Source organism: Mesoplodon bidens (assembly GCF_964165515.1).
Source record: "Mesoplodon bidens genome assembly, chromosome: 9".
Classification (NCBI taxonomy): Eukaryota; Metazoa; Chordata; class Mammalia; order Artiodactyla; family Ziphiidae; genus Mesoplodon; species Mesoplodon bidens.
Window position 1 is genome coordinate 60,608,981 of NC_138166.1, and position 18,603 is coordinate 60,627,583.

General features: G+C 42.8%; 1 protein-coding gene across 6 annotated transcripts in view; it reads right to left on the reverse strand.

The window, feature by feature from the left end:
* Window positions 1-653: 653 nt before the first annotated feature.
* The window catches only part of NOD1 (nucleotide binding oligomerization domain containing 1), a 90,837-nt gene continuing 72,887 nt past the window's right edge, over window positions 654-18,603 (reverse strand). For 3 of the 6 annotated variants that reach the window (XM_081244128.1, XM_081244126.1, XM_081244127.1), the window contains 4 exons: window positions 17,871-17,954; window positions 13,554-13,637; window positions 13,010-13,094; window positions 658-2,973 (listed from right to left, as the gene is read on the reverse strand). In XM_081244128.1, the coding sequence (XP_081100254.1) occupies window positions 2,929-2,973; window positions 13,010-13,094; window positions 13,554-13,637; window positions 17,871-17,954 (298 nt within the window). In that variant the 3' untranslated portion in view covers window positions 658-2,928. Of the gene's footprint in view, window positions 2,974-13,009; window positions 13,095-13,553; window positions 13,638-17,870; window positions 17,955-18,603 lie in introns of all 6 variants that reach the window. The other 3 variants (XM_081244130.1, XM_081244131.1, XM_081244129.1) reach the window with 3 other exon arrangements.

Here is an 18,603-nt window from a genome sequence, read left to right on the forward strand (position 1 = left end):
AGTGGACGAAAACACCGATGAGCCAGATGCTCCTTCCCAGTTTGGCAGCCGAAAGGGACACCTGGCAAAGGCTGGAGGGCCTGGCTCTGTACAGTGGTGCCAGCTCCCGCTCTGCTCTTACTGTGCAGTGAAGACCTGGATGTGCCTCCCTCTGTTCAGTGAGTGACACAAATGGTAGGGCACTTTGGTAAGAATGATGACAACTAACAGCTATGCTTTTCACTGACGGAGCCAGGATACTGCAGGAAGCTCGATGTGGAATGTTTTTAGACTTGACTTTGAGAACTTCCAGTCCCATATTTGACCTTGTTGGGAAGTTCCCTAAGCCTAAGAGTAAAGAGGACACCTGGGGGTGCCATTGTGAGCAGAAATGAGAAACGTTGGTTTAATAATATTGTATATTGAGCACTGACCCTGCACTGGGCATTGTGCTAACTGCTTTCCACGCTTCAGCTCATTTAATCCTCACAACAACCCTGGGAGTCAGTACTCTGGGATTCCTATTTTTCAAGGAGGAAATTGAGATTCTGACAGTCTTAAGATGTGGCCCAAAGCCCCACAGTGATTTGACATGGCTTATTTTATAAGTTCCAAATCAGCAAGGACAAGCCATAAATGTAGTTCTGAAATACAGGAGCTATAGTTTCTCTCCCTAAATCAACTCACGGTTCCTGTGGAAAGAAATAGTCGTATCCTAAGTTTGTGGAATTCCTTTATTTCCCCAAATTTTCTGTTATCTTTTTCTTAATTAGGAAAAGTCTCCACTTCTCTGCACAGAAGCTCACCTGTGGGTAATGGAGAACTTTAGTGAATTAGGAGCCTGATTTTACTTTTTTAAGAAAAATAGAAAATCTGTCATTCACCATCTAAAAGACTAAAGTATTTCCAAGTTAGAATTTAAGCCAACAACACACAAATTCAGTTTCCCTTAGAGGCAGCAGTTTTAATTTTGATAGTCTCTAAAAGCAGTAATATTTGGTGGTTTCTGGATACAGTTTAGACTCTCTAAAGTTTCGTTTTAGCAGTTTAATAAATTACGAATTTGTCAGCTGAGAAGTGTGGTTCTCTCACTCGGCAAGCCTGTCTGTTTGAAGCACCCTTGACCCGTGCTCATTCCTTTGTGCTTTCTGGGCATATCTGCTGCCCAGGATCTCTGGTAGAGAGTTGCTGCCTCAGGGGCTATTAGGCAAATACCCAAATCGGGGGGTGTGGGCAGAGTGGGTAGGAGCCGCCAAAGCAGTGCCTTAGGGGAATGGCCCCCATGTGCTGAGTGACTGTACGGGATTTTCCCCCTAACTTCCAGGACCAACTTCCTGAATTGAACCCTTCCTAACCGGGGCTGCTGTATTAAGTCAGGCTGGACTTCTGAGAACTCCCAAGGTACTGTTGGAGGGCCCCTTCACCCCTGCCCCTCTCATGCTTGGCCCGTCACCTTGGTGCCTCTTGCCACAGTGGGTCCAGGCCCACCTCTGTCCTCCCCTCGGCAGTGAACAGCCGAGGAAGATAGTGGACGTCAAATCCAGCCTGCCAGGGCCCATCATGGCACGGTGCTGAGGGATGTGAGGTTCGGCCATGCCAGCGTACCCTGGCCCCAGCCATTGGGGACTCAAGTTATTCCCCCTGAGAAGCCACCTGTGTGGGTCGGGTAGTTAAATGAAGAGGCCTCAGATGCTTTCTCTGCTTTTTTCGGTCCCTTGGTGGGTAGAGAGGCCTGTGAAGGATCACACTGAGGATGCCTCTTGCCTTCCCTCATCAGGCTCTCCTCATAGCACGTCACCCCAGGGCCCCACCCCATGCAGTAAGTGCTCCTAAAGGGGTCACAGTATGCTTGCCAGGCCGAGTCCCTTTTTAAAATCCCAGACTCAGGCAGTTAGAAAAAATGAGTGTTTTCAGTATTTTACTAACAAATGAATTGGCAAAAGAACAAGTTCTCTGGTGATACCTCCCGCTTTCCCCCATTTAGCATCCACCAGGTGCCCGCTCCGGTGGCAGGGGTCTGACGTGCTCTCTGGGTTATCAGCGGCTTGCCTTGCCTCCAACTCAAGCCACTCGCACAACTGCTCGGGGGCAGGAAGAGACTTCCCTTCCTCAAAAGGGCGAGAGAGAGACAGACAGACAGAATTCCTTTTGGAGCGCTGATTCTTCTTCCTGGGACAGAGAACCTCTGCCCACGGCATCAGTCTTCCGAAGGTCAACCCCGACCCACGAAAGCCCTGAGTGGAGCCTCAGCATTACGAAGGCAGCGTCCTGTCCCTCAGACTGGCTAAGAGGAGGGCATCCTGCGATCTTTGTCAGCAGACGGTGAGACTCCAGGACTAAGACGTAAGCCCATGGCGGGTCCTTCCTTTGGCACCAAGTCCCTACAGAACCTTGGATGAGTCAAATCCCCACACTGTACCCCCCCTCAGTATCCACAGCTGTGAAGTGGGAATAATATCAACACATGGGGAAGTACTGAGGAGGAAGAGAACATTGCAGGTAAAACACTTTTGTTCGTTGAGCACCTTTTCCCCAAGAAACATGGCACCAACTTTGCACCGTGTCCCCAACTCTTCATTGAATGCGGCAGTGACCGACTCACTCTCCCTGGTCTTTGGGCAGGCGTTTCTATGAGCTCAAAGTCTCATTCCTCTAATTTCAGATTAAAATAATCATGCATTAACATCTCTTCAGAGTATGTTTACAGTCACTAAAACAGCTCATACTTTTCCTGCAGAATTGTAACAGCTACTCAGGGACTCTGCCAATCAGAGTGCACACACGGAGCTCGTTTTGCACAACGAAGGCAGGAATCCTGGAAGTTCCACCTCGGCAGACACTGGATGTTTCAGACGTCCAAGACAGGCAACTGCACAGAGTCACCCCCAGGGCCAAGACCCACCCACAAGGAAAACATCCCCTCAGAAACAGACAATCCGCTTCTCGCCTTCAAAGTCTTTGGCCTCCTCTGGCTTTATCAAGTTTCCATTTAAGCTGTTGGAGAAACACAAAGAACACAAGTAAGTGTGAGACTACTGTATGCTCCTTCCCATTATGTGTTCCTTCCCATTATGTGTTCCTAACACACTCTTGTGCTTCACACAACCCTGAAATTAAGGAACAGAATCTGTCCAACACTTGTTTTTACTTTTCTCTTTTTTAAAATTGAAGTATAGTTGATTTATAGTATTGTGTTAATTTCAGGTGTATAGCATGGTGATTCAGTATCTGCAGATAATATTCTGTTACAGGTTATTACAAGATAATGGGTATAATTCCCTGTGCTATACAGGATATTCTTGTCTATTTTATATATAGTAATTTGTATCTGTTAATCCCATACCCCTGATTCATCCCTCTCCCCTTTGGTAACTACAAGTTTATTTTCTATATCTGTGAGTCTATTTCTGTTTTGCATATACACGCATTTGTATTATTTTTAGATTCCACATGTAACTGATATATAGTATTTGTCTTTCTTCCTCTGACTTATTTCACTTAGCATAATTTTCTCTAGATCCAGCCACATTGCTGTAAATTGTAGTATTTCATTCTTTTTTATGGCTAATATTCCATTTGTGTGTGTGTGTGTGTATCACATATTAATCCAATCATCTGTTGATGGGCACTTGGGTTGCTTCCGTGTCTTGGCTATTGTAAATAGTGCTGCTTTGAACACTGAGGTGCATGTATCTTTTCAAATTGGTGTTGTAGTTTTTTGTGGATATATACCCAGGAGTGGAATTGCTAGATCATATGGTAGTTCTATTGTTCGTTTTTAAAGGAACCTCCATACTGTTTTCCATAGTGGCTGCACCAATTTACATTCCCACCAACAGTGTACAAGGGTTCCCTTTTTTCTGCATCCTTTCCAGCGTTATTTGTAGACTTTTTGACGATAGCTGTTCTAACAGGTGTGAAGTGATACCTCATTGTGGTTTTGATTTGCATTTTCTAATAATTAGCGATGTTGAGCACCTTTTCATATGCCTGTTGGCCATCTGTAAGTCTTCTCTGGTAAAATGTCTATTCAGATCGTCTGCCCATTTTTTAATTGGGCTTTTTTTTAATGTTAAATTGTATGAGCTGTTTGTATATTCTGGACATTAACCCCTTGTTGATTGCATCATTTGCAAATATTTTCTCCCATTATGTAGGTTGTCTTTTCATTTTTTTGATGGTTTCCTTTATGGTGCAAAAGCTTTTAAGTTTAATTAGGTCCCATTTGTTTATTTTTGCTTTTATTCCTTTTGCCTTAGGAGACTGACCCAAGAAAAAATATTGCTATGATTGATGTTAAAGAGTGTTCCACCTATGTTCTCTTCTGGGAACTTTATGGTTTCCAGTCTTACGTTTAGGTCTCTAAACCATTTTGAGTTTATTTTTGTATATGATGTGAGGGAATGTTCTCATTGTTTTACATGTAGCTGACCAGTTTTATCAGCATCACGTGTCGAAGACATTGTCTTTTCTCCATTGTACTGTATATTCTTACCTCCTTTGTTGTAGATTAATTTACCATAGGTGCATGGGTTTATTTCTGGGCTCTGTATTCTGTTCCACTGATCTGTTTTTGTGCTGATACCATGCTGTTTTGATTACTGTGGCTTTGTAGTATAGTCTGAAGTCCAGGAGGGTTATACCTCCAAATTTGTTCTTTTTTCTCAGGATTGCTTTGGCAATTCAGGGTTTATTGTGGTTCCATATAAATTTTAGGATTATTTGTTCTAGTTCTGTGAAAAATATCATGGGCATTTTTACAGGGGTTGTATTAAATCTGTAGATTGCTTTGGGCAGTACGGCCATTTTAATAATATTTATTCTTCCAATCCAAGAGCATGGGATATCTTTCCATTTGTTTGAATCACCTTCAATTTCCATCATCAGTGTTCTATAGAGTATAGGTCTTTCACCTCCTTGGTTAAGTTTATTCCTAGGTATTTTATTTTTCTGACATGATTTTAAATGGGATTTCTAAAACTTTTTCTAATATTTCATCATCAGTGTTACAGAAACACAACCGATCTCTATATATTAATCTTGTATACTTCCACCTTGCTGAATTCATTTAGTAGTTTTAATAGTTTTGTGGGGAGACTTTAGGGTTTTCTATATAGTATCATGTCATCTGCAAATAGTGACAATTTTACCTCTTCCCTTTCAATTTGGATATCTTTTATTTCTTTTTTTTTTGTCTGTTGTGGCTAGGACTTCCACTGCTATTTTAAATCAAAGTGGTGAGAGTGGACATCTTTGTCTTGTTCCTGAATTTAGCAGAAAGGCTTTCAGCTTTTCACCATTGAGTATTATACTGGCTGTGGGTTTGTCATAAATGACCTTTATGATGTTGAAATATGTTCCTGCTATACTCACCCACTTTGATGAGAGTTTTTTATCATGAATGGATGTTAAATCTTGTCAAGTGCTTTTCCTGTGTCTGTTGAGATGATCATGTGGTTTTTTTGGTCTTTCCTTTCGTTAGTGTGGTGTATCACTGATTGATTTGCATATGTTGACCCATCCTTGTGTCCTGGAATAAATTCACTTTATCATGGTGTATGATCCTTTTTATGTATTGTTGGATTTACTTTGCTAATATTTTGTTGAGGATTTTTGCATTTATATCAAAAATATTGGCCTGTAGTTTTCTTTTTTGTAGTGTCGTCTGGTTTTGATATCAGGGTAATAGTGACCTCCTAGAATGAATTTGGGAATGTTCCCTCCTCTTCAATTTTTTGAAATAGTTTAAGAAGGATAGGTATAAGTTCTTTATATGTTTGCTAGAATTCCTCTGTGAAGCTGTCTGGTCCTGGACTTTTGTTTGCTGAGAGTTTTGTTTGTTTGGTTTGGTTTTTATTAGATTCAATTTCACTTCACTTCTAGTGATCAGTCTGTTAAAATTGCCTGTTTCTCCTTGACTCAGTCTTGGTAGGCTATATGTTTCTAGAAATTTGTCCATTTCTTCTACATTGTCCAATTTGTTAGCATATAAATGTTCATAGTATTCTCTTAGGATTTTCTGTATCTCTGTGGTATCAGTTGTTATTTCTCCTTTCATTTCTTATTTTGTTTATTTGGGTCCTCTCTCTTTTCTTCTTGGTGAGCCTGGCTAAAGGTTTATCAGTTTTGTTTCTCTTTTCAAAAAACCAGCTCTTGGGGGCTTCCCTGGTGGCGCAGTGGTTGAGAGTCCGCCTGCCGATGCAGGGGACATGGGTTCGTGCCCCGGTCCGGGAAGATCCCACATGCCGTGGAGCAGCTGGGCCCGTGAGCCATGGCCGCTGAGCCTGCGCATCTGGAGCCTGTGCTCCGCAACGGGAGAGGCCACAGCAGTGAGAGAGGCCCGCGTACAGCAAAAAAAAAAAAAAAAAAACCAGCTCTTGGTTTCATTCATCTTTTCTACTTTTCTTTTAATCTCTTTTATTTCCTCTCCAATCTTTATTATTTCCTTCCTTCTGCTGACTTTGGGCTTTGTTTGTTCTTCTTTTTCTAATTCCCTTAGGTGGTATGTTAGGTTGTTTAAGATTTTTCTTATTCCCTGAGGAAGGTCTGTATCACTGTGAACTTTCCTCTTAGAACGCTTTTGCTGCATCCCAGAGATTTTGGAAAATTGTGTTTTCGTTTTCAATTGGTCTTGAGGTATTTTCTGATTTCCTCTTTGAGTTCATCATTGACCCATTGGTTTTTTAGTAGCATATTGTTTAGTCTCCACATATTGTTTAGTCTCCACATGTTTGTTGTTCTCTCATTTTTCTTTCTGTAGTTGATTTCTAGTTTCATACTATTGTGGTCAGGAAAAATGCTTGATATAATTACTATCCTCTTAAGTTTGCTGAGGCTTGTTTTGTGACCTAGTATGTGATCTATTCTAGACAATGTTCCATAGGCATTAAAATAATGTGTATTCTGCTTGTTTTGGCTGTAGTGTCCTGTAGATATCAGTTAAGTCCAACTGGTCTGCTGTGTCATTTAGGACCTCTACTGCCTTACTGATTTTCTATCTGCATGATCTGTCCATTGTTGTAAGTAGGGTGTTAAAGTACCCCACTATTATTGTATTATTGTCAATTTCTCCCTTTATGTCTGTTAGTATTTGCTTTATGTATTTAGGTGCTCCTGTATTGGGTGTATATGTTAGAGTGTAATAACCTCTTCTTGTATTGATTCCTTTATCATTATATAATGCCCTTCTTTGCCTTTGTTTTAGTCTATTTTGTCTAATATGAGTATTGTTCCCCCTGCTATCTTGTCATTTCCATGTGCATGAAGTTTTTTTCCATCCCCTCACTTTCACTCTGAATGTGACTTTTGCCCTGAAGTGGGTCTCTTGTAGGCAGCATATTGAAGGGTCTTGCTTTTTTATCCAGTAAGCCACCCCTTATCTTTTGATGGGAGCATTTAGTCCACTGACATTTAAGGTAATTATTAATTGGTATGTACTTATTGCCATTTTATTCCTTGTTTTCCAGTTGTTTTTGTAGTTCTTGTTTGTCCATTTCTTCTTTTTGTCTCTCCCATTGTGGTTTGATGCGTTTCTTTATAGTATACTTGAGTTCCTTTCTTTTTGGTTTTTGTGTATCTATTGTAGGCTTTTGATTTGTGATTACCATGGAGTTCATATATGTTGACCCATAATTATATATACTTGCTTTAAACTTATAATCATTTAATTTCAAACACATTCTAAAAGATGTACATTTTTTACTCCTGATGTCATATTTTATATCTCTCTGCTTATCCCTTTACTGTTTATTGTAGTTATAGTCACTTTTATAATTTTTTCGGTTTTTTATTATGATGGTTTTACTAACAAGTATATAATATACTGCATACTGTACATACGAGGACTATACAGTACAAATTTATGTTCACAGTTTGACATGACAAAATGTCATCATTGAATTCCATCTTTTTTTAATCCACGTACTGGTTTAAGTGATCTTCAATCCTCAATATATATATGTCTTTCCTATTATTTTCCTTTTCCTATAGATTCTTCTTTTCCATTTAAAGACTTCAATATTTCTTTCAGGGTAGGTTTAGTATTGCTGAATTTTTTGTTTTTTGCTTGTCTGAGAAATTCTTCTCTCCTTATATAATCTTCTCTCCTTGATAATCTTGCTGGGTTGAGTATCCTAGGTTGTAGGTTTTTCCCCTTCAGGACTTTGAATATGTCATGCCACTCCTTCTAGCCTGCAAGGTTTCTGCAGAGAAATCAGATGATAGCCTTATGGGGGGGGGGTTCCCTTGTGTATGACGCTGTTTTACACTTGCTGCCTTTAGAATTCTAACTTTTGCCATTTTAATTATGATATGCCTTGGTGTGGGTCTGTTTGGGTTCATCTTGTTTGGGACCCTCTGTGCTTCCTGTACCTGGATATTTGTTTCCTTCTTTAGGTTTGGGAAGTTTTCAGCCATAATTTCTTCAAATACATTTTTGATTCCCTTCTCTCTTCTCGTTCTGGAACCCCTATAATGCAGATGTTGGCACATTTTATATTATCCTATAGGCACATTTTATATTATCCTATAGATCTCATATGTTGCTTTCATTTTTTTTCATTTTCTTTCTGTCTGCTGTACTGATTCGATAATTTCCATTTTTTAATCTTCCAGATCATTTGTGTTCTTCTGTCATTTAGTCTGCTATTCATTGCTTTTAGCGTGCTTTGTATCTAAAATGGAATTATTTTTGATTGGGTCTTCTTTTTATAGTTTTTGTTAAAATGATCTGTGCTTAGATCAACTCTTTCTTCATTCAGTTAGCATTTTTATTACCAACTTTTTGAACTCATTGTTACCTCTGTTTCATTACTTTTTCAGGGGGGTTGTCTTGCTCTTTCAATTGGGAATAGTTCCTCTGCTTTTTCATTTTACTTAACTTTCTCTGTCTCAATGAATTTACGTCGAACAGTTACCTATTGTGGTCTTGAAGGGGTGTTTTTATGTGGGAGTGTCCCTACGTAGACTGTGTGCCCAGTGTTTTTGGTGTGAGGACGGGTTTTGATGTGGATGCCAGTCATGTCTTCTTCAGGATGTGCTGGCCACTATCACCTTGATGGGGGTGTGGCTAGAATTGAAAGAGCTAGAGCCTGCACAGGATGTGATGCAGGACCTCCTCTCTGCTCAGTGGCCATCACACAGGGCAGGGGGCTGCTCCTAAGTTGCTGGAGTGAATGCCCTGAGGGTCGGGCTCAAGCTGGCTCTGTTCCCTTTAAGTGTATGTTTCTCCTTCTCCAGGCACTGAGGCTTGTGCACTTACAGAGGTCCAGTGGCATCGCCTGTGTAGGCAGCTACAGCTCTGCTCAGATGCAGCCCAAGGTCATGTCTTTTCCCCACTGTGGTCGTCCCAGATCTAGTGCAAGGTTGTGGCGTGGAGTGGGTGGGGCTGGAGCATTTGCTCAGCTAGCACTGGGGGTCATGGCATTATGGCTGTGGGAGTTGAAGCAGCTATGCTGCCATCATCAGATGTCTGGGCTGCTTCTGTAGTGCTGTTTTAGTAAGTGCTAACAGTGGCAGCTGCTGCCCTACCTGGACCACCCCCCAGGTTCCTGGGCCACCTCTGCATCTCTAGATCAAGGCTTCTCCCAGGACCTGGTTGCCCTAGGTCTAGTGCCAAGCTGTGGTGTGGAATGAGTGGGGCTGGGGTGTTTGCTCAGCTGGGACTGGAGAGCGTGGTGACACCACCATGCTAGGGCAGACCTCGCTTTGCCCTCTCTGGTGGTAAGCAAGCACCCATGCACTCCTCACAACTGGAGTCTAGGCTTCTCCAGCCTTTCTGTCTGTCCTAGCAGTTCTCCAAGCAGCCGATGGGGCTTGTCTCCTCTGTGTAGGACCCCCAGGACTGGAACACCCAGTCTGTGGCTCAACCCGCTCACTCCCCAGGGCAAGTATCCACCTGTCTGGTCTTCCTTTTCCTCTTAGTCCCCTCCCATGGGCTCTGACCTGATGCTTTTTTTCCCCATCCTATGTGATTACATGGGAATCTTTCTTGCAGCCTTGGTTGTATAGGAGTTCTCCTGCCAGTTTCCAGTTAGTTTTCCACAAGACTTGTTCCACATGTAGATGTATTTTTGATGTGTTTGTGGGGGAGGTAAGCTCCACGTCCTCTTACCCTGCCATCTTGATGACTTGTTTGATATTCACATATTAATCCTTTTCAGCTACCGTCATTCTATGGACTGGGTCTCACTAAGGTAACCAATAGCCTCTATAAACCTGAATTTAAATGACAGTTTTTAGCCCTTGTCTTTCCTGACCCTCACAGGCATTTGGCTGTCCTGCCCTCTCCCTCCTCCTTGAAACACCACCTTCCCTTGGTTTGATATTATGCTCTCTGGTTTCTTTCCTACATCTGGGCACTCTGTCTCCTTTTTTATATCCTCCTCCATGTGACCTCCAAATAATGGATTTCCTCCAGGCTTGGGGCCTGGCCCTCTTCCCCAGAAGAACCTCATCTATCCCTGGCCTCATTCATATGTCATTGAGCTGGGCCAGACTGCTCCACTGTGGAGCCACTTACCTACTTGTCACCTTCATCTAGACACCTCCCAGGTACCTCAAAGTGGGCACATCTCCCCAGGGTTCCCTAGCTCCATGAATGGTACAACTCTACATCCAGTTGTGCAAGTTAGTAACCTGGGGGTCAACCTTCATCCTCATCTTCATATTCTATCTCACAGAGTTCTGTTTTATTCCCTAAATACCCCTAGAATGGGCTCCCTGGAACCCCTCCATATGTTCAGCACCACCGTCCTGATCTGAGCACCCATCATCTCTTCTCTGGCTCACTGCAGTGTCCTACTGACTGTCCCTTTACATGGTCTCCTCCAATCCGCTTTCCTAGAGGAGCCAGAGTGGTCTTTTTACAATGCACATCTGATCACATCCCTCTTTGCTTCAAACTGTTCAATGACTTTCCATTGCTTTTAGGATAAAGACCAAAATACTTAACATGACCCACAGATATTTTATGGTGTAGTCTCCGCTTGTCTCCTCTGCCTCCTGGTGCTCCCTCTTCCACACTGACTGAACCACAGGCCCATCTGCTTCTTGCTGTTCTTCAAGGGCACCATGTTTTGTCCTGCCTCAGAGCTTTTTGCACGTGCTATTTCCCCACCTGGAACACTTTCAGCTGATGAACTCCTATTCATCCTTCATGGCTCAGTTTAAATGCCACTTCCTCAGGGAGACCTTCCCTGAAACCTCATCTGTATCAGGTTCCCTTCTTAGCTTTCCCCTTTCTAGCACTCATCATGATTGTAATTAAATAATTACTTAAATGATTTTTTTTCTTAACTGTCTTCCTCACTAGAGGGTACACCAATGAGGGCAGGTCCATTTTGTTCACCACTGGATTCTTGGTACCAGCATCGTGCCTGGCACACAAGCACTTTGTTGCTCAACAAATGAAGATGCGGTGCTTTCCCTGGGGACTCAGCAGTGACCAGGACACAGGCCCTACCCTCAAGGAGCTACAGTCTAGAGGAGACAGCCTCACAGGAAGCTATTACAATGGAGTGCGGTAAATGCTATAATTTACAATACCAGTGTACATATACACTGCTAACTTCTGTCTTTGAAGACTGAGGGACTTCAGACCTCAAGTTCTTTTCGGACAGGGACAAGGCAGAAATAAATGTCAGTACAGATAAGGAGTCCAAAGAGATGGTCCAAGATCATCTGTGCCAGTGTGGCCCCAGGCAGAGCTGCTCCCTCATCTCCACTCCCTTGCTGGCTCAACCCCTGGACAGGGCCAACACAGCCAGTACCCTCACAGAGCCCAGTCCCAGGGAGTCAGACACCTGGGATGAGCCAGGGACTGAAGTGAAGATAGTCCTGGGCCAGCCCCCCTCCTCGTCCTCTTTCCGAGTCCTCCCTGACACCAGTGCCTCTTTCAGGCGCTGCAGAGCATGCCTTGAAGATCGACACCTGGTCCTACACAAATAGTTCCTTGTGTAGGAAGAGCAGTTGTCTGTTGGTAGGTGACAAAGGCCCATTTCAAGCTTGACGGACTTAAAGCAGCTGCATATCCTTACAACCGTCCTAACCAGCCCCTGAGAAGGGTGGAAGCCAGCTGTAGTCCACAGACTGTCCTGCAGCCTGGCCTCCCCTCCTCTCCTCAAACAACAGAGTCAGCAGGAAACGGGGTGGTTCTAGGAAAGGATCACAGGCTGAGGGTGCTTGGAGATTAACGTGAACTCTCCAGTGCCTTTGAGGGCTGAGGAGCAGGCTTCGGCCTCAAAGGCGCACATGCCACAGCCTCTCCATCGGTCTGCTTGGAGCTGGGCTCTCTACTCTAGGACAGTGTTTTCAAATGTTTTTCTGACTGTGACCTCAAATAAGAACATTTTACATTGTGAACCAGCATCTGTGTATACGTACACACCCACATCTGAAATGAGATTATGAAAGAATATTTCATACTAGGCACAGAACATTCTGGCTCCGTTTCTTTTTTTAAATAATGCTGGTTTCAACCCACCAAACCAATTTTATGATCCACTAACAAATTCTAAAGCGAAATTTAAAAAACACTGTTCTGGGAGCCAAGGTCAGGGAGGTAGCTGTACTTGATCTATTGTTTTTGGCTGTGAAATTCTTCTCCCCAGTCATGAAGAAAGGACTGTAGTTAATGAGCAACTACCCCCTGAGCTGAGGGTTTGGCTCATGGTGAGGCTGCTCCGTGGATCTCAGGGCCCACAGTGGTAGCATGAACTCCTGTGGTCTCTGTCCTCACGGGGCCCTGGCTTTGTGTCATGGTTCCCATGCAGGTCTGAGCCTCACACTCTGCTGGGCTGTCTCAGGCCAGGCCTGGGGTAGACAGCAAATTCCAGAGCACTTGGGGGTCTGGATTCAGAGACACGGGGCCCTCTGTTCTCAGCTCGGTTACATCAGTACTCTGAGGCAGTCAGGGACCTTTCTGTCCAGTTAACTGCTGTTTCCCTAGCACTTAACCCAGTGGTATAACCATTGTCACTAATGGGACACACACACTCCCCCACCCCCGAATATGCTACAGGCCCAGTCCTACCTCGGGGCTGTGTGTCCCGTAGGAGGCATGAGAAATGAAATGGGGCTCAACATTGCAGCAAAGCAGATCACATGCCTTCCTTCTGCTAGCATAACAGAAACAGGAAGTTGAAAAATAGTACAATCAGCTCAAATACAGCCTGGAAGCCCAGAGAAGGAAAAGAACATGCTTCAAACTCCGGGCCAGCATGGCCATCTCTCAGGCTCATGAGGCCCAGAGTGATTAACTTTCAGTGGGAATCCCTTCCCCAGTCTGTCTGCCCCCGTGCAACCCAGGACAGTAGGCAGGACAGGGGGGCTGGGGAGGAGAGCCCTGACTATGGAGTCGTAGTCTGGGCTGAATTCCAGCTTCTCCTCTTAGGTGTGACCTTGGTCTGGGCCTCAGTTCCTACATCTGTGAAATGGAGACAATACTACCTACATTACAGATTGTTGGAAAGATGGGAAATAAATGGACATTGCCCTGCATTGTGCATGGCACATAGTAAATGGTGCTGAGTAAATAATCGTTGTTGTTATCATTACAAGTAGTAGATCGGTCTTACCAAATCTCCATTATGCCAGTGTTCTTCTGTAATGCATCTGCCAACTGGGCAATCCCTTTGGCTGTAATCTGGTTCTGGATAAGCCTGAAAGAAGAATATATCTTTTGTATCAAGTAATACTGGATTAAATCTGCCCACTTCATTAGGGGGTTGGAAGGATACGATGGGATAAGAGACAGGGTCAGGGGAAGAACCGAGTCCCCTTAACGTTCAATCTTGCTGAGATTGTGTCGATCAGATCCATGAGAATAAAGAACATGCTTTAAAATGTTTAATTTTTCTGATGGGCAGAAGACCTAAATAGACGTTTCTCCAAAGAAGACATACAGATGGCCAATAGGCACATGAAAAAATGCTCATCATCACTAATAATTAGAGAAATGCAAATTAAAATAACAATGAGGTATCACCTCACACCAGTCAGAATGGCCATCATCAAAATGTCTACAGACAATAAATGCTGGAGAGGGTGTGGAGAAAAGGAAACCCTCCTACACTGTTGGTGGGAATGTAAATTGGTACAGCCACTATGGAGAACAGTATGGAGATTCCTTAAAAAACTAAAAACAGAGCTACCATATGATCCAGGAATCCCACTCCTGGGCATATATCCAGAGAAAACAGTAATTCAAAAGGATACATGCACCCCAATATTCACAGCAGCACTATTTACAATAGCCAAGACATGGAAGCAACCTAAATGTCCATCGACAGATGAATGGATAAAGAAGATGTGGTATGTATATATATATATATATATATATACAATGGATTATTAGCCACAAAAAAGAATGAAATCATGCCATTTGCAGCAACATGGATGGACCCAGACATTATCATACTAAGCAAATTAAGTCATTAAGAGATAGACAAATACCATATGATATCACTTATATGTGAAATCTGAAATACGACACAAATGAACATATCTACGAAACAAAAACAGACTCACAAATAGAACAGACTTGTGGCTGCCAAAGGGGAGGGAAGGTTTGGGATTAGCAGATGCAAATTATTATATATAGGATAAACAACAAGGTCCTACTGTATAGCACAGGGGACTGTATTCAAAATCCTGTGATAAACCATAATGGAAAAGAATATATGTATGTATAACTGAGTTACTTTCCTGTGCAGCAGAAATTAAATACAACACTGTAAATCAACTATACTTAAGTAAAAATTTTTTAAATGTTTAACTTTTCTGTGTATTTTTATAGTGAGCATAATATATCTGTATATTCATATGTAGGTAATTTAATACATGAACATATATGTATGCATGTATGCTTGACATTTTTCACTGCAGGGGTGCCCAATCAAAATGTTTGGAGACTACCAGTCTGAACAACAAATTCTAAGGAACACATCTGGGGAACAGGCAGTCTGATGTCTCCTTCCAGATGGCTGGAGAAAGGCAAGGCAGTTTTTAAAGTTAAGTATTTCTTAAAGAGCTGGCCATTCTCTTCTTTGGGGGAAACAAAGGCTTCCAAGATGGTACCATGTCCTCTTCAACATCTGAGAGGGAGGGAGGATGAACAGTTCTGCTGCTACTCATGGGTCCCAGTGGAAAAGCATCAATAATGGGGCCTCTAAGAGTATACCCCATTATGTTGGGTGGCATTGATTCTAATGAAACAAAGATTTCAGATATAGCTGGGAAGCCTGGGCAATTCCCAAATTGCTCCCCTGGGAAGCCATGCTTCTAACCCACCCAGGAAAGAACAGCACAAGTCAGTGATATGTCTGTGCTTCATCACAGGTTCACTCCTCACCCCCCAGCTATTTGTAGCATAAGGCTACTACTCAACTTGACCTTCAGAAATTCTGGGCACTGATCCAAGAAGGTAGCTGTGTACCAGGAAGATAATGACCTATATTACTGTGACTAATGAGATTATAGAAATTAAGCCAGTCCCTTAAGGAGGCAGTATAGCATAGTGGTTAAAAGCTCTCCTCATATACATACACCCACTCCCCACTTCTCAGCTGCAGATCCTTGAAGAAATAAGCTTTCTATTCCTCAGCTGCCTGATCTATAAAATGGGAATAACTATAAGAGAACCCCACTACCCTGGGTGTGTGAGGTTTCAATAGGAGGATGTGTATGAAGTAGTTCTCATCATTTCTACCATGGCACCCAGGGGAAGGGAGCTCTTGTCACCATTCCTGCCCAAGCACACAGGACTTGGTGGCTGTGCTGCAGCCAGGACCCAGTGGTCCCCGCCACATCTCTCAAAGACTGGGGCCCCTGGGCCGAGTGGCAGAGGTGAGACCTTCTGGTAAGCACAGCCACAGTGTGACTTGGACATTTTTGCAAAAGGACCAAAAATAGAACCTGGAAGTGGGCACTGAGTTCTGCATTCAGTTAAATTCTGCTGTTTCCTAATCACTCCTTCCACAGTTGGAACCACTGGCGCCACCTACACCTTGCTGCGGGGAGGGTGAGGTGCCTGAAGCCTAGACCTGGCAAGAGGCTGGGTAGGAGGAGAAGTAAAAAGCCTGGCAGTGCTCAGGCACATATGCCCACTGGCTACCTTCACTGCAGCCAGTGTAGTCTGTGCTGGCACCAAGAGCTAAGACTCACTCTCTAGCCCTGTTCTAGCTCTGTTCTCGTGGAGGGGCTGGCGTGACACCTAGGCAAGGGCATAAAAGAAAGTCTACAGGTCAGAAAGAAAAGGAATAAAACAAAAAAAACATGTAAAAGTAGCACACTCTGGGTTTTTTTGTTTTTACAGAAATTGACATGGTGATCTAAAATTCACATGGAAATAAATGCAAGGGACCCAGAATAGTCAAAACAATATTGAGAAAGAAGAACAAAGTTGGAAGACTCACATTTCCTGGTTTCAAAACTTATCACAAAGTTACAATAATCAGGACAGTCTGGTCCTGGCATGATGATAAACATATGGCTAGATGAACTAGAATAGAAGGTCCAGAAATAAACTCACACATTTATGGTCAACTGATTTTTGACAAAAGTGTCAGGGCCATTCAAAATGGAAAGAGACTTTTCAACACATGGTGCTGGGACAACTGGGTATCTACATGCAATAAAATGAAGCTGGACCCCTAACACCTCATACCATACACAGAAATGAACTACAAATGGATCAAAGACCTAAATGTAAGCACAAAACTATTAACACTTAAAGGAAATCTTTGTGACCTTGGATTAGCCAATGATTTCTTACTAAGATACCTAAAGCACAAGCAGCTAAACAAAAAATAGATAAATTGGACTTTATCAAAATTAAATACTTTGGTGCTTCAAAGGTCACTCTCAAGAAAGTGAAAAACCTCACAGACAGAGAGGAAATATTTGCAAATCGTGTATCTAGTAAATGTCTAGCACCCAGAATATATAAAGAACTCTAACAACTCAGCAATTAAAAGGCATATAACCCAATTTACAAATGAACAAAGGATGTGGAGACAGTTCTCTAAAGAAGATACACAAGTGGCCACTATGCACATGAAAAGACACCCAACACTGTTAGCAGTCAGGGAAATACACATCAAAACCATGATGAGATACCACTTCACACCCGCTAGGATGGCATTACCCAAAAAGATAGACAAGAGCAAGTGCTGGTGAGGATGTGGAGAAATAGGGACCTTCATAACATGACTGGTAGAAATGTAAATAGCACAACCACTTTGAAAAACCGTTTGGCATTTAACACAGTGACTATATGACCCAGCAATTCTATTCCTAAGTATATACCCAAGAGAAATGAAAACATATGTTCATATACAAACACGTGCATGAATGTTCACAGTAGCATTATTCATGATAGTCATAAAGTAGAAACAACCCAAATGTCCAACTGAAGAATGGACAAACAAAACATGGACTGTCCATACAATGGAAAATCATTCAGCCATAAAAAGCAATGGAGTACTGATATATGCTACAATGTAGATGAACCTTGAAAACTTATGCTAGTGAAAGAACATAGAAACAAAAGGTCATATATTGTATGACTGCATTTCTATGAAATGCCCAGAATAGGCAAATCCATAGAGACTGGAAGTAGATTAGCAGGTGCCAGGGACTAAGGGAGGAGAAGGATGGGGAGTGATTACTTAACGCGTACAGGTTTCTGGCGGGTAGGGGAGGTAGGTAGTTTTGTAAAAATGTTCTAGAATTAGATAGTAGTGATGGTTTCACAACCTTATAAATATGCTAAAAACCACTGAACTGTACACTTCAAAAGCATGACTTTATGATATGTGAATCAAAAAATATTTCAAAAGATATATCTCAAAAAAAATTTTTTTAAAAAAGCACAGTGTTGAAATCTGAATTACCATAAATGTTTCAACGTCTGGTTGACTTTCAGCATCTCTGCAAAGCTCTCTGCCACTTCATCATCAAGTTCATTTTTGGTGAGCCTGGAAAAGAGGAAGTGTCGACTCAGGGCAGCCCTGCCTGGCACCCACTCTCCACTGAGTTCACAGAAGCGGATACCAGCCCTGGCGTCTGCAGCTATGCAGCTCATCACATGCTGAGAACCCAGCAAACAGGCTCCAAGCCCGCCTCTGAGCCCCGCAGACAATAAACGGAGGTTCATTTCTAGTGCAAACCCTTCACCCAAGCTCCTACTTCTTAGCCCTGCTGCTGCAGGGGGAGCCCATACTCCCTCCCCATCCTTGCTGAGCCCTCAGATCTCTCAGAAGACGGGCCCACAGAAAGCGAGGGGCCAGTGCCTGCTTCTTGGGTCTCCTCCAGCCGTTAAGATCCCTTGAACACCACAGACAGTGTGTTAATAAACTCAGTCAGATGAAGACCTAGAAAAGCCTGCCAACTGCGCATTAAAATGTGCTCATCACTTTGCTCCGAGGCCAGTTATGTAGGACCCGAGTTCCGTGACTGAAAGTTCAGAAGTCTCTCAGTTTGTAAAAGCAGGAAGTGATCTGGATAAAGCACAGAGGGCTAGAAGCTCCTAGTTGTAAAGAGGATTAAACCCTGTTGTGCCAGTGGATGAAAGAATAAATAAGGAAGGAGAAAGGAATATAAAGAACATTTAAAAAATCATTCCTT